Source organism: Natator depressus, chromosome 3 (genome assembly GCF_965152275.1).
Source record: "Natator depressus isolate rNatDep1 chromosome 3, rNatDep2.hap1, whole genome shotgun sequence".
Lineage (NCBI taxonomy): Eukaryota > Metazoa > Chordata > Testudines > Cheloniidae > Natator > Natator depressus.
In genome coordinates, this window is record NC_134236.1 from 14,070,073 (window position 1) to 14,096,185 (window position 26,113).

The window sequence follows — 26,113 nt, forward strand, 5'->3', positions numbered from 1 at the left end:
AGAGAGTTCCTCCTACACAAGCATTCAGGTCTTGAGCAGTCCAGGCAAACAACACACGTTACAACAAAGCTTAAACTTGTTCTTCGTAATAATTTTAAAAACACACTAGCTGCCTATTTAATTTTAAAAACAGCAAAAAATATCCACCTCCCTTTCCATTTCTTATAAGGATTCTTGAAGTTTAAATCTCCTCAGTGTGATAGATATGCTTGCTTTGATCTGCTGAGCTCTTGGAAGTCCAGGGACTCTGGGCTGCTGGCCCTGTGCTGCCCGGGGTCCCTAGGGACAGTTCTGTCCGCCATTAGGGAATTTTTTCCCAAGAACCCCCTGTAACATTTTGTGAACCCCCAGGGGTTCCCAAACCCCAGTTTGGGAACCACTGGGCTAGGGGATGCAAGGAATAGCACCAGGTGTAGACACATCGATTGTGCATGGGTATTTAACATGTCTGTGGCTAGCTTTCACCCATCCTAGAAGCTGGGATTTTAGGACTATTTGCGTGAGGATCCTGTGACTGACAATTTACACACAAATATTTATTAGAGATTCAGAGTAACAGCCATGTTAATCTGTATTCGCAAAAAGAAAAGGAGGACTTGTGGCACCTTAGAGACTAACCAATTTATTTGAGCATAAGCTTTCGTGAGCTACAGCTCACTTCATTGGATGCATACTCCGATGAAGTATACATCCGATGAAGTGAGCTGTAGCTCACGAAAGCTCATGCTCAAATAAATTGGTTAGTCTCTAAGGTGCCACAAGTCCTCCTTTTCTATTTATTTATTAGAGAGACGTTTGAAATCTGAAAACCTCATTTTTAAGGCAGGTCTTTGAGATGGTAGTGAAACTTGGGGCTGTTCATGCTTGAGAGACTCCCGTTGATGTGTGACCAATAGAGCTGTATAAAATCCTGTAGTGTCAGCTCAGAGGTCTGTCTTAACCTCTTTCTGATTTTTACTTTGGGTGGGTAATGATGCACCAGTAGCCCAAAACGTCAGAGTGGATCTTAATGAAAACTTCTATGACCACACCTGGTTTTGTATGGAAGTCCCAAGAAACCACCAAATTTCACTAGGCACCATAAACATAACCCCAGCCTTGCTTGAAACTTGGCTAAAATTCTTGGCAAACTCAGAGATGCTTTGTGAAACCATGGCAAATTTGGACTGAGGTTTGCCAGAAAACCCCAAGCTCCTTGGGCTGGGGGTTTTGTTATGAAAGTTACTTCCAACTCCATTGACTGGTGTTCTGGGGAACACTGATGTGTTGCTTATTTTTCATATGGAAGCAATGGAAAGAAACAAAAATACAAAATTGATTGATTTTGAAAATGTGCTTGTTTTCATTGCACGTATAAAATCCTATTTCAAGAGGAGAAAAATTCCAAGTTGCTTTCCCCATGGTCATTAACAAAAGACTTGGAGCAAAGTGGTTAATAGCATAAGGAGCTTAGGTTAATTATTAAGCTTGCCCTATGGATAGCTCTGAGCTTTTACTATGATAGGCACCCAACCTGCACACAAACTAGTCTGGTAAGTTACAGCACGACGTGATTCAGTTACCTGCAGAGCAATTAGAGTTAGTGCTTGGAACACCCTTGTCCCAGAACAGCAACAAAATTGAACCAAGCTGTCAGGTTCCAAAGGGGTGAAACCAGAAAAGTTATTCTGAAACCAGAGGTACCTGTGTGCATCTCTCATCTGAGCAATGGAAGAAAAGCACGCAGGAAAAGGTAAGCAGTATTGTCTTCTTCTTTGTGTGTGTGTGTGTCTTTGTGTATCTCTTCAAATGCGAGGTCACTGTGAGTACAGGTTGTAGAATCTGGTCAGTAGTGATTGCAGTTGCATTCATTGAGAAATGTAAGGAGGAGCCATCAACCACTGATTGCATTGTAAAGTGGCAGAGCTCGTACCACAAAAGATAGAAGCAAGCTAGTTTGTGGATGTTTTCCATGACTATAGTGTTCACATATGAATATCTAATCTCCATCAGAACCTGGAAGCAGGAGGAGCAGAGGGAAGGGAATATATATTCCTGAACATTTGTATACTTAAGTTGAGAGAACCTGGCTGTTTTCTCTTTCTGCTGTTTACCTACCAGGGCCGGCTACAAAACTCATGATTTTTAGCCACTGCTCTGCTACAGACTCACCGTGGGACATTGTACTAAGTCACTTACCTCCAGGGGTGCTGGAACAGTGTGTATAGTGAAGGTGCTGAGAGCCATTAAACCAAACTGTAAACCCTGTATATGAAGGAAACCACTTCAAGCTGGGGATGTGGCTACACCCTAGTTCCAGCACCTATGCTTATCTCTCTGTGACATCTATAAAAGAGAGGCTACAATATGTATCTGCTTCAAGCAGGGATGTTCGGAGACCCAATGAACTAACTGAACTGTGTGCGGCATGTTGGGACCTTGGGATGAAGTGCCCTGTAAGCTATTAATGGCCATGCATGGCTGCCGGATTGAAAGGGGGATGTCATTCAAACAATCCACTTTGTTGATCTCAATAGGACCAGCAGAAGGCTTAAAGTTTCCAGTGTGCCTGTCACGGTTTCCCCGTCTAACCGCAGCTCTGTCCCGTTTGTGGCCTTTCTGAGTGCCCCCCTCAGGTGTCAGCCTTTTGCCTTTTCCTATCTTGGAGTGAAATCCCACAGTTCTCCTGCTCCTAGAGCGGGTCCTAGGCTGCAGAATCCTATGTATCTCTTGCGCTCAGGGCTTAATTTGTGCCAGGGCTGAGCCATGGCACCTCAAGGCTTGGCAAGTCATAGCCCTGGCACCTCTGGGCTTCCCGCATCAGTTCTGAATATAAAAAAATGGCTTGACCCCCCCCCCCCAGCTCCTCTTTCATTACAAATTAAACACGGACTGTGCTTATCTGGCCGGTCCGACCCGTGGTTCTTCCCTTTGGCAGTCTGTGACCAGTGGTGCGCAGGGCCACCTGGTCGGCTGTTGTGTTGCTTGTTTTGCAGTAGGAACAGAGAGTACAGAGAGGAAAAAATTATTCTTGAGCAGCCTATGCACACGCCTCTCTTTAGAGCCTTACTGCAGCACTCCTGGAGCAGCCAAGCAGAGGAAGCGACCCTCCGTGCCCGCCATTAGCTTTGCTGGGCGTTCGGCAGTGCCAGCTGAGGATCTGACCCTGGACACCTTCCCTAGGAGGTGGACTGAGCTCACAGATGCTTTTTGCACAGAGTGCTGAAGAGCCAGAAGAGTTTAACGGCGCCCTTCCGAAGGAAGGGCGCGCCTAAATCCCTTAAGCACTCTCGACAGTCCCTCGCTCGGTGCCAAAATAGGAGTAGGGCTTGGGAAAACGCGGCCCTGGGTGCTGAGCACCTGAAGATCTGGCTCTTGGAGTGATGAGGCTTCGTTTGCTGTTATCGGCCCTGTTTGCTGTGTGTTTTTCAAATCTTTTCTAGTGAATGAGATTAAATGATTCTCTCGCCGAGGCTCTTTTTGATTTCAGGAAACAGCCCTCCCTACCTGGCAGAACGATGACTCAGAGCAGCATGGCCTGCCCTGAAGGCTTGTCATGTGAATGAGGAATAGAGAGGGCTTTTTTATGTTACAGCGAAGGCACGCGGGTACTAAAGCCACATGCTAGACCTGTGAAGATGTGAGCGATCTCAGGAAAATCTCCCATGCAGTTGAAGTCCGGGGCCAGAGATGAACACTTTGATACCGCCCTTTTTGAACGTGGAGCTGCTGCTCTTTGCAGGTGAGTGCTAGAAGGCAGGGGCTCTCAAACAATTATCTATGGGGCCAGCAGGACAAAGGAACGAATGCCACTGGGAAGGCAGTGGGATTGTTGGGAGGCTGGGAGCAGCTTTGCAAGGGGCTCTGCCTTCGTGGGAGGCTTGTGAAGTGGTTTGCGGTAAGGACGAAGTTCGATGCCATGGGGCACTGGCGGTAGCATGCAGGATTTCATGCAGTGCTGTAGCTGTTATACAGAATGTGTCACTTTGCCAGTGATCTCTATACACTGTGTATTACAGACCCAACCATGGACCAGCAATGTCCAGTGCAATATTTCACCTACCCAATACTCCAATGCTGGGACACGTGATGGCGATTTTTTTTTTTCTCACTACAGTGAACGATTATCTCCTCTAGGTTGTTGGTTCAAATTTAGCTCAGGCCAGTAGTGGACAAAAGTTTTTGTCATTTGATGGTTTTGTTGAGGATTTTGGTGAAACATATTTGGATCCCAGTCTAGTTCCTAGAGGAAAAATGTCCATATCTCTCAAACCATTATAACTACTGCTCTTGTTGATAGCCTCAGCCGATGTCCTCTGTTGGAATGGGAACTGCACTGTTCTCCGGTTCATAGGTGGTCCCATAAGGTCATTCTTTGGTGAGGGAAGCTTACTCCATTGCTGTCTATGCTGTGAATAACTAGGAGACGTCATTCTTAGTTTCTAGCCTCCGTTATGTTTGCTAAATCCAGCTAAACACAAGTCAGAATCTCTGAATGGTGTGGAACACAGCTCCTTCATTTGGCTGTCCCACTAGGCAAGGACCCCTTTGTATCTGCTCGTAGGGGCTCTATATAGTTTTCCAAGAGGATGTTTCATGGTTTAACTAGAGTGGATTATCACCAATCCCTCTGCAGAACAGAACACTCTACAAGTGGAGCAAAGCTTGGGCAAAGCAGTGACTGCAGGAAGGCTTGTAAGCTCAGCATAGCAAGGCCTAGATGTCAGTCTCATTTTCAAGAGGGTCTTGGGCACCTAGGAGCTTATGTCTCATTGGACTTTATATCTCCTCACATTTGTATTCATTCTATATATGCGTGTGTATACATATTATGTATTTCTAATCTATTTTAGTTCCTCCAGTTATGCTGTTTGGGATTTGTTTATTTAGGGAAGATATACTTTGGGTCGCAACATGTTGCTAGTGAACCTTTTAAATACCTTCCATGCAGACATGTGTCTCAAGCATTGCCAATGCCATTGTAAAGATACATGCTGCACACGACTGATTCTGCTGCTGTATTACATTTCATCCTGAAGTATCTGGGTTATTTTTGCAGTGGCTTCTGCAAAGTTATTCATTGAACCCCAGGAGGGCAGCCTTGCTGGAGGAACATGGATCACCCTGACGTTGGATGGTAAGTTTTAGGAGACTGCTAGTAATTGGTGGAAATCATTGGATAAAATGGAGTACTTGGAAGAATTGCAAGGGGTCAGCTGTGTTCTGAAACACAAGACTGTAACAGGGTTCAAAAAAGAGTTAGATACGTTCATGGAGGATAGGTCCATCAACAGCTATTAGCCAGGATGGGCAGGGATGGTGTCCCTAGCCTCTGTTTGCCAGAAGCTGGGATGAGGGATGGATCACTTGATGCTTACCTGTTCTGTTCATTCCTTCTGGGGCACCCGGCATTGGCCACTGTCGGAAGACAGGATATTGGGCTAGATGAACCTTTGGTCTGACTCGGTATGGCCGTTCTTATGTTCTTAATTTGCCATTCTGGTATGGGCAACTGTAAATGAAAAACAAAACAAAAAAACCCCACACAACAACACAGCAATCAGCCCCCCCAAAATCATGAAAAATCATTAGATTTAAAAAAAATAATCAATGCTGTGTTCTTTTTATTTGCCTTCTGGATTTTGAGCATTTAGGGTGCACTTCAGTAACACTGACCTGCTTTTCTCTGAAATCATAAGAGCTAGAAATGTACTCCTTTTTCAAAAATGAAAGATGAGATTTTTGTATAGTCACAGGACTGCAGTAGCAGAGGCTTTAAGAAAACCATCAATTGTATTGTGAGACTTGTGATAAAATCATAAGAGTTGCCAACATAGTTAGTCACATAGGCCATCATTGTCAAAGTTGCTTGCCCCAAATTATCCATATAAATAATGCTACCTAGCTCTTATATGCCTTTCATCAGTAGATCTGAAAGCACTTTACAAAGGATGTCAGGATCATTATCCCCATTTTTACAGATGGGGAAACTGAGGTGCAGAGAGCAGGCAGAGTGACTTGCCCAAGGTCACCCAGCAGGCCAGTGTCAGAGCCAGGAATAGAACCATGTCTCCTGAGTCCCAGTCCAGTGCTCTGTTCTTTAGGCCATAAATAAATGACCTGATTTTCAGAGGTGCTGAGCACTGACTTCAGGAAGAGTTGCAATTCCTCAGCATCTCTGAAAGATCAGGCCATTTGTGCTTGCCTAAATATGAATTTCGGTGCCTGCCATTGGTGCCCAAGTTTGAACATTTTGGCTTAGTCATGTATAACCGTGCAAAATATGTGGAAAGGGGGTGTAAAATGCCAAGGTGCAAGGTAGTGGAGAATCAGGCCCAGTGCAAGCAGAATGCTCTGTAAGAGAATGTGTATGGGAGAGGTTGCCTGGTAAGTATCTAAAAGCAGTTCACCCCCAAAGAAGATACATAGCTGAGTAGGAAGATGAACCGTGTTTTAATATGAAGGACAACGCCCCACACTTGGTTTAAAAATCCTTGATTAGGGGCTGGCACTGTTGTTAGACACGATCTGAACTGCACCCTGTAAACGTTTTAATATGTTGTTGTCACGATCCTGCACTTACAAAATGTTTGTCATTAATGGATTGCTTAGGTCTGACATCTCCCCAGTTACAGTTCACTTACCCCACCAGTGAGTCTTCGCTGGAAGTGTCCCTAGTGAATCCCATTCTGCCTCCGGTACGGTGTGATGTCCACCCTGTATATTTCGATTTATCCATCATCAGATGCAAAACGAGGTATGGCACTCTAATAAAGGGGTTCAGAAATGACTTTCTAGGCAGAAGATGCTGTAGGAAAACATGTGAGGACGTTTTCTTGTTGTTTTCTGAATGTGTGTTAGCTTCAATTACTGTTTGAACCATTAGCATAAAAGACCTATCAAGATCCAATGGTTGGAAAGGTAGAAAAATTCAAATAGGAAATAACAGGTTTCAGAGTAACAGCCGTGTTAGTCTGTATTCGTAAAAAGAAAAGGAGTACTTGTGGCACCTTAGAGACTAACCAGTTTATTTGAGCATGAGCTTTCGTGAGCTGTAGCTCACGAAAGCTCATGCTCAAATAAACTGGTTAGTCTCTAAGGTGCCACAAGTACTCCTTTTCTTTTTTCTTTTTACAAATAGGAAATAAGGCACAGATTTTCAGTAGTGAGCGTAATTGATCAGTGATACAATTCACCCAGGGGCGTGGTAAATTCATCATCTGAGATCTCTATATCAAGACCAGATGCCTTTCTCAGGGATATGATCTTGCTCATCCCCAAGTTACTGGGCTCAGTAGCATTCGTACGTAGTGGGAAGAATAAATCTTCCATTGCAGCAATCATGGGGGGAGAAATTCTCAGGCCTGTGTTCTGCAGAAGGTCAGACTAGACGACTCTAAAGGTTCCCTTCTGGTCCTAAAAGCTCTTAATCCAAGTGAAAGACTCATTATCCCCACACCTAGGCACGGCGGGATTAAGCAAAGCTTTGGGAGTCTTTTGAAAATTGGGGCGTATGCTCTCTAAAGCTAGCAAGAACAATACTTCTGAAAGGGGCGCTCATGTATTTTGAGCCACACATGTAGGTTTTGTTGTGTTGAAATCCAACTCGGGTGGCTAGACTGACAGCTGAACTCCACTCTTGCCCCCCAGAGGTGGTCCTTCTAGGTTCAATTTGGGGCACGCTGGCTGGCAATGGAAAACTTCCACAGCTGCTGCCCAGGCTATACCTGCTATTATGTCCTTTGCCAGGCTGTCATACTGGTTGGAGAGCCCTCTTCTGGGGAGCAGTGCCCCTTGTCTGGGGTTTATGGCACAACGTCCCCCTCTAACTCTGTTGTCCCTGTCCCCACGTCCCTGTTCTGTGCTTGTTCATTTGTGTCAACCTCGGTGTTTTGTGTCTCCTCTCCTCTTCTAAGGAGTGACCAGTGAGGTTGGCGTAGCTCCATTAAAGTCAATGGAGCTACACAGATTTACATCCGCAGAGGATCTGGCCCATGTTTTACTTTAAAACACACGAGCTGTTGTTTCCTTTGAAGGTCCTCGCAGCAGGAGGGGCTGTACCAGCTGGAGGTGATTGCTAATGGGCAGGTGATCAGCAACCCGGGTGGGATGCCTTGTGACAACTGCACTTTCAAGGTAAATGCCAAGGAGGGATGGGAGGAAATGGCTAAAGGTAATCCAAAGGGGGGTTGCAACTCAGGGTAACAGACTGATGCTGACAGGACTTGGGAGCTGGAGCCCGGAGCAGTGGAGCTGCAGGTTTTTGCCTGGAGCTGGAGTGGAGCCAGAGCATAGCTCCAAAGCCCTGGGTGCTGAGACAGGAGAACTTCGGTTGACTGTTGGGGCGGGAGGAAATTCTGACAGTGCTATCTCCTAGGTTGGGAAGAGGTGGATGAGCTATTGCTTGAGTCATTTAAAACTAGCCCTGACAAAGTGCTAGGGGATGAGGAATAATCTAGCACTGGTTCCCAGGTAGGGTGACCTGATGTCCCGATTTTTATAGGGACAGTCCCGGTATTTAGGGCTTTGTCTTATATAGGCGCCTATTACCCTTCCCCGCCATCCGATCCCAATTTTTCACGCACAAGGTGTCCTTAGAATATTGTTCTCCACTTATATAAGTCAATTCGTTGCCATGACACTCTTGTGGTTAGACATTTGTGAATGTTCTATCCAGAAGCTGATGTTAGCTCGTGTTCCTGTGGCTGGCTGATGTCATTATGGAGAAAACTCCCCTCTACACACTCTACTTCCAGTTCCCCAGTAGCTAGGGCTTACCCTTGAGCTGGTTATCTGTGCCAAAGTTCATAGGCCTCAAGCCTTGTACTAGCTCCTAAAGCTAATGTCTTAGAGGGTACAGGCCTGTAGGTTCCTTGCATTACTGCTAAATATAATAAATGTAGAACTGAAGGCAAGGCAGTGAATATAATAAAGGAAGCTAGGCCTATGGGCTATGGCATGAAGCCCATGATAACCCAAGAGGTCGGTATACCAAAACCATGGGTTCATCAGGGAAGGGGTGCAGTCAGGCACTGCTCCCCGTGGCACGTATCCAGATATTTCTGAACTTTGTCACTCTGAAATTCTATTGGAAATCTTGAGATCAGCTCTGCCTTCAAGGTTTGCAGTTCTTTGTGAGTTTTGGCCTTATTGGGAGTGTTACCTGGGGTTCCCTAAAGCCAAAGCTCTCGGTAACTTTACTTTCTGCAAGGCGGTATCAGGAAATAAACCAAGGGAGATGCAGCATCTCTGTCTCCTATAGGGCTGGCATAAATCACACACAATCAAATGCTTTTACTTAAAGCCTTCGCTTTATTAGTCTCCAGCACTTTCACGAGAATGCCTTTACTCAAAGTCTTTGCTTTATTTAGTCTCAAGCACATACAAACATAATAGGTTATAGATCACGCCCAAAAAATAGTTACCCATGATCTGGAGGGGTCTCGAGTTGTCAAACGACAAGGTTCAAGTGGCCAGCGACCTGCCTGTCACACTGGATTTCAAGAGATATCCAAAAGATCAAATACAAATTCCTCAGACCTGTCTACCCCTTTTATGTTAGTAACTGCTACAATTATGTCAACAGCATGTCAATCAAAGAAAAACCATTAAGCAAGCCCTATTTAAGCTGTTAGTTATACACATGTGTTTTTGCAGAGTCTGCAGTCTCGTGGGCCCTGACACACACACACACACACACACACACACACATACACACACCAGAAGTCAAATATGGGTAGACTTCCTGTTTTTCACAGACCCTTACCTCAGCATATCAGAGAGGACATAGAATCAGACTCGGGCCTCATGATCACTGTCCCCCTTCTCTCCCGGCTTTGCCTTGGTGGTGAGAAGGCTCATACAAAGGCCTGACCGGTGCTACTTTTGCCAATACACAAATTAATCCATATTCTATCCCAATAACTTGAGCACCTGGCTGGTTGCTAAAAATGCCCCTCTCCAGCAGAACTTTTCGGGGTGTGTTTCCACTTGTGGGTGAAGCCAGGAAATGCAGACGAAGATGCATTATGCCGTGTTTTGTCTTTCTGCATATCCAGTGCAGCAATGGAGGCTCTGGGAAGGGCAGAAGAAGGCTCAGATTCCTGGGTTCTCTTTCCATCGCTACCTGCGAATTACTGTGGCAGCCTGCAATGGTCATTTTACCTTCTCAGTTCCCCATTTGTAAAATAAGGATGATTCCACTTGGCTCCTTTTTTAAAACCCTCAATTGTGCTCCCACTAACGTCAATGAAAAAAAGCACCAGTGACTCTTTTGGGTGCAGGATCAGGATTTATAAGAGCAATGGGTTTAAAATTATTCTAGGGTTACAGAGATCACTTAACCCTGGCAGAGCAGGACCCTCAGCCATCGCTGTTTGCGAGAGAACGAGCCCATTTGTGCTTGTCAGTCCTGTCTAGCTCTTTTCCAGGAGTGAGCAGGAGATCCTGAAGTTTTCAGCAAATGGCACATTAACACATACAAGTCATTGGGCGGTTCAGCTAGCTTAGAGAGTTGATGAAAAATCACCAGGGGATGCTGTTAATGAGAGACATTCCAAGCGAAATAAACCACAATGCGTCTCTTTGTTTTGGGACTGGAAACCTGTGAGCCATGAGTATTAAAAAATTAATTTGGCCTCTCCAGTAGACTGCAAAACCCGCTGCAGGCAGTGACAAGTCTGAACTGCTCACAGAAGGTTTTCCTATCAGCTGGTGGCTGTTGCCTCGCTGCTCTAATCCGCTCCTTGCTCCAGCCAGTCTGGTTGGCTGTGGGCCGGTGCTGATCTCTCTCCTTTGCGATGACTGGCATGAAGGGAGCTTGATGCTAATGTTCATGAATTTTTTAGATTGCCATGTCTCCAGCCCGAGAGGGAGGCAGAGGCCAGAATCTATCAGAGAGTGCAAAGCTATGTTGGGTCACATGACAGCTCAGATGGAATCAATGTTGTGAAGTCCTGGAAAGTCTGACCCCGGCTCTGCCAGGTCTTAGGCTGCTCAAGGGGATACTCCGAGTGCTTGACTCCAGAATATAAGTGCATGTCGGGAAAGGAGAGGGAGAGATGGCTAGGATCTGAGAGAGAGAGAGAGATAGTGGGCATGGGGCAAGAGAATGAGAGTGTAGGAGGGCCACTTACTTTTTAATAGGGATAAATCCTGGTCCCATTGAAATCAATAGGCATTTGCCAGTGATGTAAATGGAATCAGGATTTACTTTAGCCCATTAATAATACTTGGGTCTAGATTCACAAAGGTATTTAGGTGCCTCAAGATGCAGATAGTCATCTGGTACGATTTAGAAAAGTGCCTACCTCCCACTGACAGTCAGTGTAAATCCCACGAGGCTCCTAAATACCTTTGTGAAGCTGGCTCTTAGCTCTTACATGTTGCTTTTCATCTGGAGAGTTCAAAGTGCTTCACGAAGTGAGATAGGTATCATCCTTCCCATTTTACAGATGGGGAAAGTGAGGCACAGATGCAAAGTGATTAGGACACAGTCACACAGCAGGCCATGTGCGGAACCCAAATCTCCAGCCTCCCAATCCAGTGTCTATCCACTGCCTCCCAAGAACACAAAGATAGGCTTCTTTACCATGCTCTGACTACTGAAGCTGAAACTGCAGTTCACACGTTGTCCAGTTTTGGGATGACATCTCATGAAAATCCCAAATGCTGCACGTTTCTAGGAACTCAGGAGTTGTCAGATCAGATCAGGCAATTGGTCCATCTAATCCAGTATCCCGACTCTTAACGCTATACAGTCTCTGAAGCCGCAGAAGGAGCCAAAAAACCCCCCATGATACACTTAATTCTGCCTCAGCACATGAGGCTGGACTAGAGGACCTCTTGGAGTTCCTTCCAGCCCTTCCTTTCTACAGTTGGAGAAGGGTAAATACCTCCCACAATACTCCGCTGATACTGGCTTGTGTAAAGCTCTGGGAGCCAGATCCTTGGCTGGAGGTGACTTAAGCAATGACAGTTTATCCCAGTGGAGGAGCTGGTTCTGTATTCATTCTTCCTATGTTTGCTTTCCAAGAACAGTCTAGAGAAGGAGTGAATTGGCAGGAATGCTTGCAGGGAGTGTTAACTGCATATGGGAGAACAACCCCCAGAGCAACAGATAGGCATGCTACAAACATCAGTAATATTCACAGAAAACAGCAGGGTTTCAAACTGAAACTCACACACCAGGAACTTGAGTCTAAGAGTTACGTTCAGGTAAAACAAGTGATGCCATGTGAGCTGTAATTCCAATCAAAACTAATGCTTAGATTGCAGACGTTGGCTACAAATGGTCATCAGGCCCGGAATCATTTGTAGAAATGATTCAGCCAGCAATTGTGAAGGTACAAAGAAATTCGGGACAATCTCAGGCTGCTCGTGAACAAATGAGGAGCAGAAAGAGAAATTTCATTGATTCGATTTTTTGCTAAGAATGATTGGTTCAGCTCTGTACCATGGTACCCGTGGTCAACTGGGCAATGCAATGCACTGAGGAAACATGTGGGACTGTGCCCTAGTGGAGAGACACTGTAGTGACACCTTCCTGCATGCAATGACACTGCTCAAGAGGCAGAGACATAGGACTTCAGGAGCACTGAGGGAAAGACTAGGGCTGCCAGGAATGCTCTCCACTCCAGAGGGGCTGTGTCTGGGATCTCCACTCTCTTCCCAGAGTTATAATCTGGCCCTAGTTTCCAACTTCTACAATGATCAGTGTCATAAATATAAAGGGAAGGGTAAACACCTTTAAAATCCCTCCTGGCCAGAGGAAAAATCCTCTCACCTGTAAAGGGTTAAGAAGCTAAAGGTATCCTCGCTGGCACCTGACCAAAATGACCAATGAGGAGACAAGATACTTTCAAAAGCTGGGAGGAGGGAGAAAAACAAAGGGTCTGTGTCTGTCTGTGTGATGCTTTTGCCGGAGACAGAACAGGAATGGAGTCTTAGAACTTAGTAAGTAATCTAGCTAGAGATGCGTTAGATTATGATTTCTTTAAATGGCTGAGAAAATAGCTGTGCTGAATAGAATGAATATTCCTGTCTGTATCTCTTTTTTGTAACTTAAGGTTTTGCCTAGAGGGATTCTCTATGTTTTGAATCTAATTACCCTGTAAGGTATTTACCATCCTGATTTTACAGAGGTGATTCTTTTTTACTTCTATTAAAAGTCTTCTTGTAAGGAAACTGAATGCTTTTTCATTGTTCTAAGATCCAAGGGTTTGGGTCTGTGGTCACCTATGCAAATTGGTGAGGATTTTTACCAAACCTTCCCCAGGAAGTGGGGTGCAAGGGTTGGGAGGATTTTGGGGGGAAAGACGTTTCCAAACTACGTTTTTTCAGGAACCCAGATAAAGTTTGGTGGTGGCAGTGGAAGTCCAAGGGTAAAATAGTTTGTACCTTGGGGAAGTTTTAACCTAAGCTGGTAGAAGTAAGCTTAGGAGGTTTTCATGCAGGTCCCCACATCTGTACCCTAGAGTTCAGAGTGGGGAAGGAAACTTGACAATCAGATTATGTTCTGGAGCATGAGATCATATTGCCCTTCTATCCTGCAGGTTGAATTAGATCCTTGGTGACCCCTTTACAGACCTGTTGCCTTCAGTGGGGATGCACCGGTGTAACTGATTAGCAACTTAATAACAGTTTTATTGGTGAGGCACAAGATGGAGACGAATGCAGCTCTCTCTTCTCTTCGCTGTGCTGGTTCTGCAGAGCTAGCAGAAGTAACCAGCAGTAGACACCTATTGTCATCACTAAAATGGGCAGATCTGACTCAGTACACACTGGGAGCAAATTTGCCTATAAGAAGGGGGCAGTTTTACATAGTCACTCATCAGAGTAGAAATGCACTTTAAAGACAAGTCCCAAAATAAGTGTGTCTGAAATGCTGGTTGCCAGCTGTGTTGCGAATGATGCATAATCAGATCTTGTAGGGCTGCTGTGGAAGCTTGTTTATTTAACAACAAAATTCTTCTTGCAGTTTTCTGTTGCACAGACACCTGTGGTTTACCAAATTAATCCACCATCTGGCGTCCCAGGTAAGGGATCTTCCTTTAAAATGGAGACTGCTTTGATGTTACATATTTTCATCTTCCGGGCAAGGGCTGCCATTTTAGCTGATACACTGGGGATTAAATTAGGCATCTACAGAGCTGAAAGCATGAGCTACTATAGCTTGAGCTATGAAGTCAAGGCTCTATAGTTAGTAAGACTCATATTCTCCGGATCAGGCACAGAGAGGATGCTTAGCATGTAGGGTTGCCGGGTGTCTGGTTTTCAACCGTAAAGCCCAGTCAAAAAGGGACCCTGGCGGCTCCCGTTGACACCGCCAACCGGGCTGTTAAAAGTCCGATCGGTGACACAGCCAGGACCTGGGGTGAAGGCAGGCTCCCTACCTGCCCTGGCTCCACGTGGCTCCAGGAAGCGGCCACCAGGTCCTTGCAGCCTCTAGGCACTGGGGCAGCCAGGGAGGATCCATGCACTGCCTCCATACTCAGGACCGGCTCCGCAGCTCCCATTGACAGGAAACCATGACCAATGGGAGCTGTGGGGGGTGGGGCCTGCGGGCGTAAAGGCAGCACACACCGCGCAGAGCCACCTGGCCACCCATGCGCCTAGAGGCTGCAGGGACCTGGCGAACACTTCCTCAGAGCCGTGGTAAATGCTGCCAGGACCACCGCGCACCCCGGAGCCCTCAGCCCCCTGGCCCCCCAACTCCCTGGCCAAGCCCAGAGCCCTGTCCTGCATCCCTGGCCCCACATCCAGCTGGAGCCCCCACCCCAGAGCCCACACGCCCTCCCACACTCCGAACCCCTCAGCCCCAGCCCCAACCCAGAGCCTGCAGCCCCAGCCAGAGCCTGCCCACCCGCCTTCCCTCCCCAACCTCCTGCCCTGACCCGGTGAAAGTAAGTGAGGGTGGGGAAGAGCGAGCGATGGAGGGAAGGGGGATGGAGCGAGTGGGGGCGGGGCCTTGGAGGAGGGGCAGGGCATGGGCGGGGCCTCAGAAAGGGTGACGCAGGGGGCAGGGTGGGGGTGTTCAGTTTTGTGTGGTTAGAAAGTTGGCAATCCTAGTAGCATGCAGTGACTAGTGGGTAACACTTGCATTTGGTGTCTGTAGGAGTGGGGCACTTGACTGCCTTTGCACAAGGCTGTTTGAGTAGGAGGATGTTGTAGAACAATAGTGCATGCCTTGGTTATCTGTATTTCTGGTGATCTCCTGGATCCTTTTTGGGGGGGGAGGTAATTAGTTTTAAAGGGATTAAAGTCCTAGGTCCTGATTCTGCAACCCCATTCAAACCGCTGCACCCACACAGAGTCTCACTAACTTTAAAGGGGCTTTGCGTGAGCAGATCTGGATCAGGGCCTCAATCAGCAAAAAAAAAGTGGTAGACAAAGCCCAAGCCTGGTTCTGTGAGAGTCAAGCAGGAGGAAGTAAACACTTGTATAGGACTTCAGATCAGAATAGATGCTTGTCTGTTTCAGGTGTCTATGACTTTCTCTTTTGGCATGTGTATCTCACTGGTGGTTTGTCTGACAGTGAGCTATGGATTCAGGGACTTGGTCTCTTTGTGCCATAATTCCACTGACATTTTTGAGCTACTTTGGAAGATCATCTAAGTATAATTTACTGTTTTGGACTTTGAAGTGCTTTGAAAGCAAGTGTCCTAGGGCTCAATTAACAAAGGTATTTAGGTGCTGAAAGATGCAGATAGGCACCTAGTGAGATTTAGAAAAGCACCTACACAGATTAGGTGCTTAATTCCCATTTAAAGTCAATGGAAATTAGGCACCTAACTCACTTAGGTGCTTTTGTAAATCCTACTAGGCACCTATTTGCATCTTTTAGGCACTGAAATTTCTTTGTCAATCTGGCCCCTAGTGTCTGTGTGTTCTTTTATTTGAATGTATTTTATTTGAGCTGGGATTTTGAAAGTTAAGTGTCCAAGTCTCAGGGCAATTTAGTGGAAATTGAGCTCCTGACTCCCCTAGGCGCCTCTAAAAATCTCTCTAAACACACAAAGCCCAGTTCCAGTGATCCTTCACTGTCGGGATCTGTGTTGGATGTCAGACCCTGTACCTGTTCTAATGACTGCAGCTGTGTTATGGTGAGTCACCCCGCCTCCAAAGTCTATCTCCTCCAGTGTGTGAACCCTGCACTGCCTCCTCTCCCACCCTTTTTATAGAATGAGTTGCTGCTGAGAACACCAGAAACCTGCTCTTAGAATCATAGAAGATTCGGGTTGGAAGAGACCTCAGGAGGTCATCTAGTCCAACCCCCTGCTCAAAGCAGGAATTGCTCTTCAGCAATTCCTTTCCACACCATTCCGCTTGCTTCATTGAAAAGTCCTTGAAGTTACCAATCAAAAGCCAGGGGAGAAGAGGAGTAAATGTTGTTAGGGTCATATTGATACAAGAAGTTAACAATCCTGTCCTTTTGCAATTTATATCTATTGCAAAGTTAAACAGCCGGCTGGCCCTCAGGGAACAAAAGCCAGATTCTGACCCCTTGAGCTGACCCTGCCCTTTGCAGAAGTTCAGGGCTTTGATGAGCCATGCTTCACCAATGCGTGATGCAAAACGTACTTACCTGGCGCAGGCCTACTGGCGCTGACCTCGGTGAGGTAACGGGGAGGCAGTGTTGTCTCGTTCAGAGCAGAAGACTGACCATCAGGACTCCTGGGTTCTATTTGCGGCTCTTCCGTAGACTTTCTGGGTGGCCTTGTGCAGGTCATTTAGGGACAGATTTTTAAAAGTGTTTAGATCGCTAAAGATGCAGAAAGGAGCCTACTGGGATTTTCAAAAGTGTCTAGTGCCTAAATCCCATTGATTTAATTTAGAGTTAAACACCCAGACACAGATTCTCAAAGGCCCTTAGACTTCCAACTTCCACTGAAATCAATAGATGTTCAGAACCTAAATACCTTTGAGGATCTGGGCCCTGGACACTTGAAAATCCAACTTGGTGCCTAAATTCCTTTAAAAATCTGTCCTTTAACCTCTCTCTGCCTCAGTTCAATCACCTGTCCAATAGGGATAACCGTGTTTTCCAGCTCATAATTCATATGCATGGTGATAGATTCTGATCTGAGTTGCACCAGTGTAAAAGTGAAATGTGCCCACTGAAATCAATGGTGTTAATCTGGAGTTAAGGGCAAAGAGAGCAGATTTTGACCCACGGACTTTTGTTGTGGTTTTTACCTATTCAGTCTCAGTACTGCATTAACGGCCCCAATTCAATGGAGTGCTAAAGAACATGCCTAATTTTAATCCTGCAGATAGTCTAATGGAAATTCACATGCCTAATGGGAAGCAGGGGTTAAATGCTTTCCTGAATAATGATGGGGCTACTCATCAGCTCAAAGTTAAGCATGTGGTTAAGTGCTCAGCTGACTCAGGTCTGTAATTAACATAAAAGCACAATCTCAGGTCTCCAAAATAAAAAAACAATGTCCGAAAGATGCCGTTTGGCTAACTGAAATGACTCGGCAGGAAAGCTGGCCAGGTAATTCTACACTTTTTTAAAAACCAATGAAAAAACTAGAGGAACATTTTTTTTTTTTCATTTTGTCAAAAATTGTTGGTGTCTGTTGGAAAAACCAGAAATTGGAATTCTCTTTTTAGTACCAAAAATGAGTTTCCAGTTAAGTCAGTGAAATAGTTGACTCCTGTTGACTGTCAGTGGGAGCTGCTGGTCTAAGGACTTTTGTAGGTCCCACTAGGCACCTGTATTGTTTCCTTATGCTCCCCTGTCTTTATCCATCTGCTGTCTCTCTTGTCTTTTTTTAGATTGTAAGCTCATCGGGGGAGGGCCTGTCTCTTTGTTCTGTGTTTGTACAGTGCCTAGCACAGTGGGCCATGACTGGGGACTTCCAGGGACTCTGGTAATACAAATAATAATAATTATTAAATACCCCTTAGTAAATCTGGCCCTTAACCCCCACTTTGCCAGCTGCCTCACACCACAAACATTAGCATGCTGTTTTAAAAATAATCCCTTTATTTTATTTCTCATTTAAACAGGAAACGTAATACAAGTCTGTGGGCAGATCATTGCTGGAAAATACGAAACCATGGACTTTAACGCTGACTATATTGATGGGTAATTACATATATTAATGTTCTGGCTCTGTCCATGTGATTGTTTTTTTGGGCATTTCTTCGATCAGCCTCCTTGACAGCAATAAATTGCAACCAGTTGGCACAGAGCTGCTGGTTTCCTCTTGTTGTGGTTTATTGCAGCTCACGAGTTGGGCTCCAGCAAACTTTGTTAATCTAATTGCAACTGGTCCATTAAGCTAGTCCGTTGATTGAGCGTCTGCACAGTCAATTGTGGCTCAGTGTGAATTGTACTGTAATTGCATCTGGATGTTGGAGGTTTTATTTGGGTTAAGAGATTAAAAGAAACTAATTTCAAATGTAGGAAACTACAAGTTAATAAATTTCCTCTTCCAATTGCATTTTTAGAAATTCTATTCGCTTGGTTGGGGAGAGTAATTTTCATGGCAAATGTAAAGTTAAAGCAGAGCTCTTAAGAAACAGTGGGCCAAATCCTCAAAGGTATTTAGACTCCTAGCTTCCATTGAAATCTCTGGAAGATAGATGCCTAAATACCCTGGAAGATCTGGGCTGTGTGCCTCAATCTCCAGTGCCTCGAGCTTCATAGAGTCACTTGCACTTCCACAGAGTGGCAACCTGGTTTTCCATTGCCCTGTTGCTTAAGTGGTCATTTACACCAGGGTCAGGTGGGTGTAAAATGCCACCATTCTGAATGCCCATTGGTGTGAATGGTCACACAAAATGGAGGGTAACAGAGGCCCAGCGAGTTCAAAGTGGGGATAAAATGCGACCACTAGGCTAAGTGACTGGCGGATTCTGAACTGGCATGTGTAGGCATGATTGTGCAAGGCTGTGGAGAGTCAGGGCCCAGAGGGTCTACAGTTCCTTTAAAGTATTTGGTCATGCAGCAATTTACGTGACGAGAAGGGTAATCAGACCTCATGCTTCAAGAATTTCACTGCTCAGCCGAGGGGTCAGGAAGAAATATTCTCCCATTGCACGTTTGCCTAGGGTGTTTTATTCACCAGTCTCTGAAGCAACAGACTTTTGCTGCAGGGGAGGCAGCATTCTGGTGGGTCGCAGGTAAATTCTCCAGTTAGGGAACTCAGACGATATAAATCATAAGTAAGGCGAGGATTTAATCATGGGCATTTATGGTATAAGTCATGGACAGGTCACGGGCAAGAAACAAAAAATCATGGCTCGTGGCCTGTCCATGACTTATACCATAAATACCCCTGATTGAATCTTAGGCGGGGGTGCTGATGGGGGGAGCCCCAGGGGGGCCAGCGGCTGCTCTGGCCACTGCTGTGGGGGCAGCCGGGCAGCAGCTGCTCTGGCTGCTGCTGCGGAGACGTCCCGGGGGGCAGGTGGCTGCTTCAGCCACTGCTGGGGGGATCCCTGGGAGCCCAGGAGCTGCTCTGGCCACCACCGGGGTGGGGGAGCTCTGGGGGGCCAGCAGCTACTCCAGCCACCCTGGGACTGCTGCCAGGAGCTGCTGAGCTGCGGCAGCTCTGGCCAGCCCCAGGACTGCTGCTCAGGCAGTCACCAGGGCCAGCTGCCCGGGGCCTCCAGGGTGGCGGCCGGCTGCGGGGCCACCCGAGCAGCTGGCTGCAGAGCCGCTCCAGCAATGGCTAGCGTGGCTGTCCCCCAGGTCACCTGAGCAGCTAGCCCCAGCGTCAGCCATGCTGGCCGCTGCAGAAGTCACAGAGGTTGCAGGAAGTCATGAAATCCACGACGTCCATGACACAGAGTCCTAATCATAAGTCAGTAGAGCTGCACTGATTTACACCAGCTGATTCAGAGTCAACAACCCTAGCCTCTGGATACTGATTAACATCCTGCATTCAGTACCAGTTATTGTTTCACCCATCTTCAATGGGAACTACAAGTGCTGTGGTTAATGAAATGGAAAGTTGGAATGTGTTTCAGTGTAGCTTTGGTGTGTTGGTATCCTCCACTGAAATGCTGGTTTCATTTATTTACAATATAACCTCAAAACACTGGTGAGCATACTCGAGAAAATTCAACGGACTGAATAGATTCAGCCTATAGTTTTATAGGACCGCTATGCTCACCTTTAGTGAATATGTGCAGTGACTGGAGCAGGATTTCACATGAGCTCTTGCCTCATTCACATGGATCTTGTAAAATGCCCAGTGAATGAGGCTAGGGCTCCTTAGGTTTGCAAGAGTTATGCATGTTTCATAAGGTGTATGGGACACAGCTTTCCAGGGTTGTCAAGTCAAATAGTTCCAAAATATGGAATTTATTTTTTCACCGAAGCCAGTGGACGTTTTGCCAGTGACTTCAGTCGGTCCAGAATTTCACCCTTGAGCTTAATGGCTTCCCCTAATGTCACATCTTTCCTGTTTGTTTCCTATCTAGCCCTGTTATCCTCGAGGCGGAAGGAGATGGATGGATCAGCCTCTGTTCTTTTGCCAACAAGCAAACGAGAAGCATGTTAGTTTATGATCTTCCTTTTTGCTTTGGGTTGTAGCTAATTTCATATTGCTGTGACATCTCCATATGATTGATTGTAGAGAATCATCTGTCCATCTCGGTTCTGATAATAACAGGCAGGTGCTTTGTCACAATTTCGAGGGGCTCTTGAAAAGTCAGCTCATTGGGTAAACTGTTGGAGTGCATGGGGTTCTAGATGGTTGATTTTCATAGAAATGTAGGGCTGGAAGGGAGCTCGAAGTCACTGAGTCCAGCCCTTGCAGTGAGGCAAGACCGAGTAAACCTAGACTGTCCCTGACAGGTGTTTGTCCAACTGTTCTGAAAAACCTCCAATAATGGGTATTCCACAACCTCCCATGGAAGCCTATTCCAGAGCTTAACTACCCTCATAGTTAGAATGTTTTCCCTAATTTCTAAACTAAATCTCCCTCGCTGCAGAATAAGCGGATTACTACTTCTTCTACCTTCAGTGAACAGAGAGAGCAATAGATCACACTCCTCTTTTACAGCAGCCCTTAACATATTTAAAGACTGTTATCAGCTCCCCCCATCTTCTTTTCTCAAAACTAAACATGCCCAGTGTTTTTTTTGTTTGTTTGTTTTGTTTTTTTAACTTTTTGGTCAGGTTTTCTAAACATTTTATCAGTTTTGCTGCTCTCCTCTGGACTCTCTCCGGTTTGTCTACATCTTTCCTGAAGCATAGCACCCAGAACTGGACACAGTACTCCAGTGAGGTTTCCTCACTGCTGAGTGGAACTGGACAATTACTTCTTGTGTCTTTCTTACAACACTCCTGTTACTACACTCCTTTTTCACAACTGCATTTCATCATTGACTCATTCAATTTGTGATCCACTATAACCACGAGATCCTTTACAGCAGTACTACCACCTAACCTCTTATCCCTCTTATTTTGTAGTTGTGCATTTGATCTTTCCTTCCTAAGTGCAGAACTTTGCCCTGGCCTTTATTAAATTTCATCTTTTTCGTTGTTTGCCTGCATCTTGTTAGATTACCACAGTCAGGGGAGGTTTTAGGTTCCTGGTTCTCTTGCATCCTGTTAGACAACAACATAGTTATTAGAGCTGCTTGGAAAACTGAATTTATGTTCTGCAGGAAATTCTGCCATTTCAAAATTTTGTTTTTGTTCCAAATGGGAACAAAAAGTTAAAATTCCTTATGGAACAGAAATTCAGAAAAAATTAGATTCAGAAACGTTGGATCATTTTGATAGTGTCAAAATAGTATAATATGAAACACCAAATACAATACATCTAATCATAAAAGTAGTATGTGTATAAATATATTTAAATCAATAATTTAATCTAATATCAAAGTTGAAACAATGAGAGTCAAAACAACTTGTTTTGAGAATTTTTCCAGTGAACAACTTGTTGAAAGGAGTAATGGTCTCAAGTTGCAGTGGGGGAGGTTTAGGTTGGATATTAGGAAAAACTTTTTCATTAGCAGGGTGGTAAAGCACTGGAATGGGTTACCTAGGGAGGTGGTGGAATCTCCTTCCTTTGAGGTTTTTAAGGTCAGGCTTGACAAAGCCCTGGCTGGGATGATTTAGTTGGGGATTGGCCCTGCTTTGAGCAGGGGGTTGGACTAGATGACCTCCTGAGGTCCCTTCCAACCCTGATAGTCTATGAAATTGTCCCTTTTCCACAAAACATTTTGTTTTTGATGATACTGGGTCTTCGGGTAGAAAATTGGTCCATCAAAAATTTGTCCCTTGGCTTTAATCATTGCCAACCTGAGTATAAGTGGCATGCTAGGAAATGTGCACTGAACAAAAGACAAGAGACGGATTCCATATTCCTTGTTAAGTGTCAGGGACTGGGATGTGGGAGATCTGACCTAGTGGTTTGAGCTGGAGCCTGGCCTTGTGATTAAAGCCGGGAACAGGCTTTAACCACTAGGCCAAGGGTCAGAGCGGAGACTGGCCAAGGGTCAGAGCTGAGTCAGGAACCAAGCAGGGGAGTGGGATAGGAGAATGCAGCTGTCTGTGTAAGCGTTGAGCAGCCAACAACCTGCCGCTGCTGCTGAGCTTAAATGCAGACCTGTGGGCTGCCGGCAGCCAGTTGGGCAGGCCTGCCAATCAGGCGGTTCTGCTCCAGCCCCAGTGGCCTCATTAACTGGCCCGAGGGCTGAGCAGGCTAGCCGCAGGCTCAGCTGAGGGAACTCAAGCCCATAGTTCCTGACAGCTAAGGTCCTTTTATGCCATGGGAGTGGGCCAGCATAGCTGCCTTTGCACTGCCCACTCCACCCCAGTGTAGGAGGTGTATTAGGAATGCGCAGGGGGAAAGCAGAGGGTAGAGCTAGAATGCACAGCACTCTCCAGGATGCTTTGGCTGGCAGAACAGACCCACCCTACTGGTACCAGTGAGACCAGTGGATCTCAGGGTCAGCGGGGCTCATAGAACGGCTTAGGCCTGATTGCTGTTGGGATTTTAGCTGCGGATAGTCGCCCCCAGTGCAAAGCCCCAGCATTGGAAGCAGTGACACAGCATGGTTTAAACCCCCCTTTCCCCATGTGGGTTAAATTGGGGCCAGCTGCACCAATAGAGATTGCAGACAAGATCTCCACCAACGCAGCACACCAGGGCTTGCACTGGTGCGGCGACACTAGTGACTAAGCTCCCAGTGTAGACAATGTCAGCTGTGCATGAGTTCATTGCAGATGAGGATCGGGCGCTTGACTCTTCTAAGTGACACAGAGGGTGGAAGTATCATCACTCACTTTAAATACAGGTGTAAGTGATTAAGTGCAGTGTAATAGGAAAGTTGCCAGAGTGGATCTCCATGGGGGGGAAGTTTTCATGCCCCTGGGACAGCAGCTCCTGGCAGTGGCCTTCCTGTTTGCGTTACTTATTTAGCCAAATATAAACTATCTCAGTTCCCTTAAATCATAAATTCCTTCTCCGCTGCTGATGAAAAGGTCCTTGTTTAAAATATGGGAGTGGCAGGGCCAAACTGCTAAGGGTTTAAGCGGTTTGTCAAATTACTGTTTAAACTTTTACAAACCTACCCTTGGCATCATTGATTTTTTCAAAGCAGTTTCAACATTAACAACATTCTTAGCCTGCCTGCTAGCAATCTATAACCACCCCTCTGAGAGAGAACTGTTCTGGTAATACTGCAATGTGCAGGCTCCTCTCTTCTTGGAAAGACACACACGACCTGATTCTCAGTTTCTCCATTTCTGTGGTTTGGGGTGGGGGGAATAATCCGGGTCTGCCTCCTCCTGAGCACCCCCTTGTGGTCAGGGGTGTTGCAGCTTCCTACCTCTGTTTCCCTCTTCAGGACTCCTTAATAAATTGTGCATACAGGCAATCCACCCCTCCATAGGGGCTGGGTTTATCAAGATCAAAGTTCAGAACAAAACTCAAAGTCCCAAAATAAAATCTACAAAGTTCAACTCAATTCCCTGCTTTCAGCAGGCAACTCCCAGCCCTTCCTAGCTGGAATGTTCCCCCCTTCTTTCCTGGATTCCACTTTTTCTGGCCTTCAGCTATCTTCAGCCCTCTGACTTCCTGGCCCAAACCCTTCCCCGATCAAGGGTCTTCTTCAGAAGTCTTCTGGTCTCTGTCACGGTTTTCTGTTTCCCTTTGTTTTCTCAAAAAGAAAAGGAGGACTTGTGGCACCTTAGAGACTAACAAATTTATTTGAGCATAAGCTTTCGTGAGCTACAGCTCACTTCATCGGATGCATTGAAGTGAGCTGTAGCTCACGAAAGCTTATGCTCAAATAAATTTGGTAGTCTCTAAGGTGCCACAAGTCCTCCTTTTCTTTTTGCGGATACAGACTAACACGGCTGCTACTCTGAAACCTTTGTTTTCTGTTTCCCTTTGGCTCTTTAGAGGCGTCAGTTGCTGTCTATCAGGCCCCATTTAGGGGCCATTAATGAGGCACCATTGGGCTGGGGGCTCCTTAAAGAGGCCCAGTCCACATTGTGACAGGGGACAAAGTCCACCTTTAAGCCATTGTTGCATTTCTCATACCTTGGGGCCATAGAGTGTATGTCTACACTACAGAGTAAGCCCAGAGTCAGTAGAATTCAAGTTAGTGGACAGGTTTGTTAACCTATGGCTTGAGCATCTACACTTAGTGGTAGCCCCAGGTTAGGACTTGTTGAATCCTGGGCCCCATCCCATCCTGGGTCTCCAGTGTCTACACTGCATTATGCAGGCCCAAGTCCAACCACCCATATCCCAGAATTTCTATTGCTCTCCGAAAATGTGGCCGCTCTAGCCCTTTGTTCATGGTGCGTTGTGGGAAAACTTGGCTGTCCACCAAACTTGACTTTCCAGAGGACAAAGAAAGTCAGCCCGTGGAATTGCGGGATAAGTTTGGTGGGCTCCCAGAGCATGAGTCCAGTGGGGCTGCGTCTATACTGCACAGAAATAAGGCTTGAGTCCTGGTTCCCAGCTTGACTCTGGCTCGGAACCTCCAGCCCTGTAGGGTCCTGGGACCCTGAGTCCAAGCTTTGGGTTAGCGTGATTTGTGTGCAGATGGAAGAGGGTTGAGTCTTGAGCCTGAGTTTGAACCCTGGGCTTACTTTGCAGTGTAGACATGCCCAGAAAGGTCTGGCCAGTAGCTAGTCTGCATCACAGCAACCTCAGGACTGTACCTCTTCCTTACATCCCTCCTCCTACGCACCTTCTCCAGTGACCCAGTCTTGTGAGATGCTGTTTGCCTTCACCTCCCATTTAAGCTGAGGGTCCAAGCATCCTTCCAGTATCAGGATCAAGCCCTGGGACTGGGGACAAGCTGTGTTTTGTTTGGAATGGTATGGCTATGTTTTTCTTGTGTTCTCTTTCCTTTCTAAAGGCTTCACAATTTCGCTGTCTCTTTACAGCTATCCCATTCAGATGGATCATGGAACAGGGACCTTACAGTGCCATATCGAAGGCAGCTATATTGGTCAGTGGAAAGAGGAGAACATGTACACCTACAATTCTGGTCTCTGCCTCGAAAGGTGGCATGATTAATGAAATACCCCCCTGGGTGTACAGCTGTCCCATCAGAAACCCAGGGTCGGGAGCGAGTCCCTGGAACGCTTCTGCCCTTTCTGACTCTGGTCTTATGACTGTAACCTAATGACTTATTTATTGTAAACATTTCCCTCCCTCACCCATTTTTTGACCTTCACCTTTCTTTACATGATAACTTTCCTCCTCGTATCTAAGTGGAGGCGCACAAGAATGAGTTGTCCCCAGCTATGTACTTTTACGGCCCTGTCCCTGGAGTAGCTGAGTTTTGATGGTGTTTGTGAGCTCAGTGTGTCACTTGCTCATTGGTTCACATCACTGTGTTACTAGGGCTGTGAAGGTGCCCCTTCTGCTATGCTTGTCATCTGAGTTGTAGGCCTTTGATACAGGCCATTCCTAGGAGAATAGGTGGAGGGGCGGGGAAGCTGCTTCATATGATTACCAATGTGTAAGGGTTTGCCCTGGTGGAAGCCCAGAGTTATTTAGGTCTGGTGGCTAAGCCACTGAACTGGGATTCTAGAGATCTGGCTTGGATACTGATTTGCTAGGAGGCTGTGGGCAGTCACTTTGAGTGATATTTTCAAAAGTGCTCCAGTCCTGTTTTCAAAAGTGGCTTCGGAGCC

The 26,113-nt window shown here is 46.1% G+C and overlaps 1 protein-coding gene across 1 annotated transcript in view; it reads left to right on the forward strand.

The window, feature by feature from the left end:
* Positions 1–1,482: 1,482 nt before the first annotated feature.
* Positions 1,483–26,113, forward strand: part of PKHD1 (PKHD1 ciliary IPT domain containing fibrocystin/polyductin) — a 369,527-nt gene continuing 344,896 nt past the window's right edge. Inside the window, exons 1-9 of the mRNA XM_074947443.1 lie at positions 1,483–1,732; positions 3,575–3,721; positions 5,039–5,116; positions 6,592–6,736; positions 8,016–8,115; positions 13,958–14,015; positions 17,998–18,076; positions 20,422–20,496; positions 25,358–25,422. Coding sequence (XP_074803544.1) covers positions 3,670–3,721; positions 5,039–5,116; positions 6,592–6,736; positions 8,016–8,115; positions 13,958–14,015; positions 17,998–18,076; positions 20,422–20,496; positions 25,358–25,422 — 652 coding nt within the window. The 5' untranslated portion in view covers positions 1,483–1,732; positions 3,575–3,669. The remainder of the gene's footprint in view (positions 1,733–3,574; positions 3,722–5,038; positions 5,117–6,591; positions 6,737–8,015; positions 8,116–13,957; positions 14,016–17,997; positions 18,077–20,421; positions 20,497–25,357; positions 25,423–26,113) is intronic.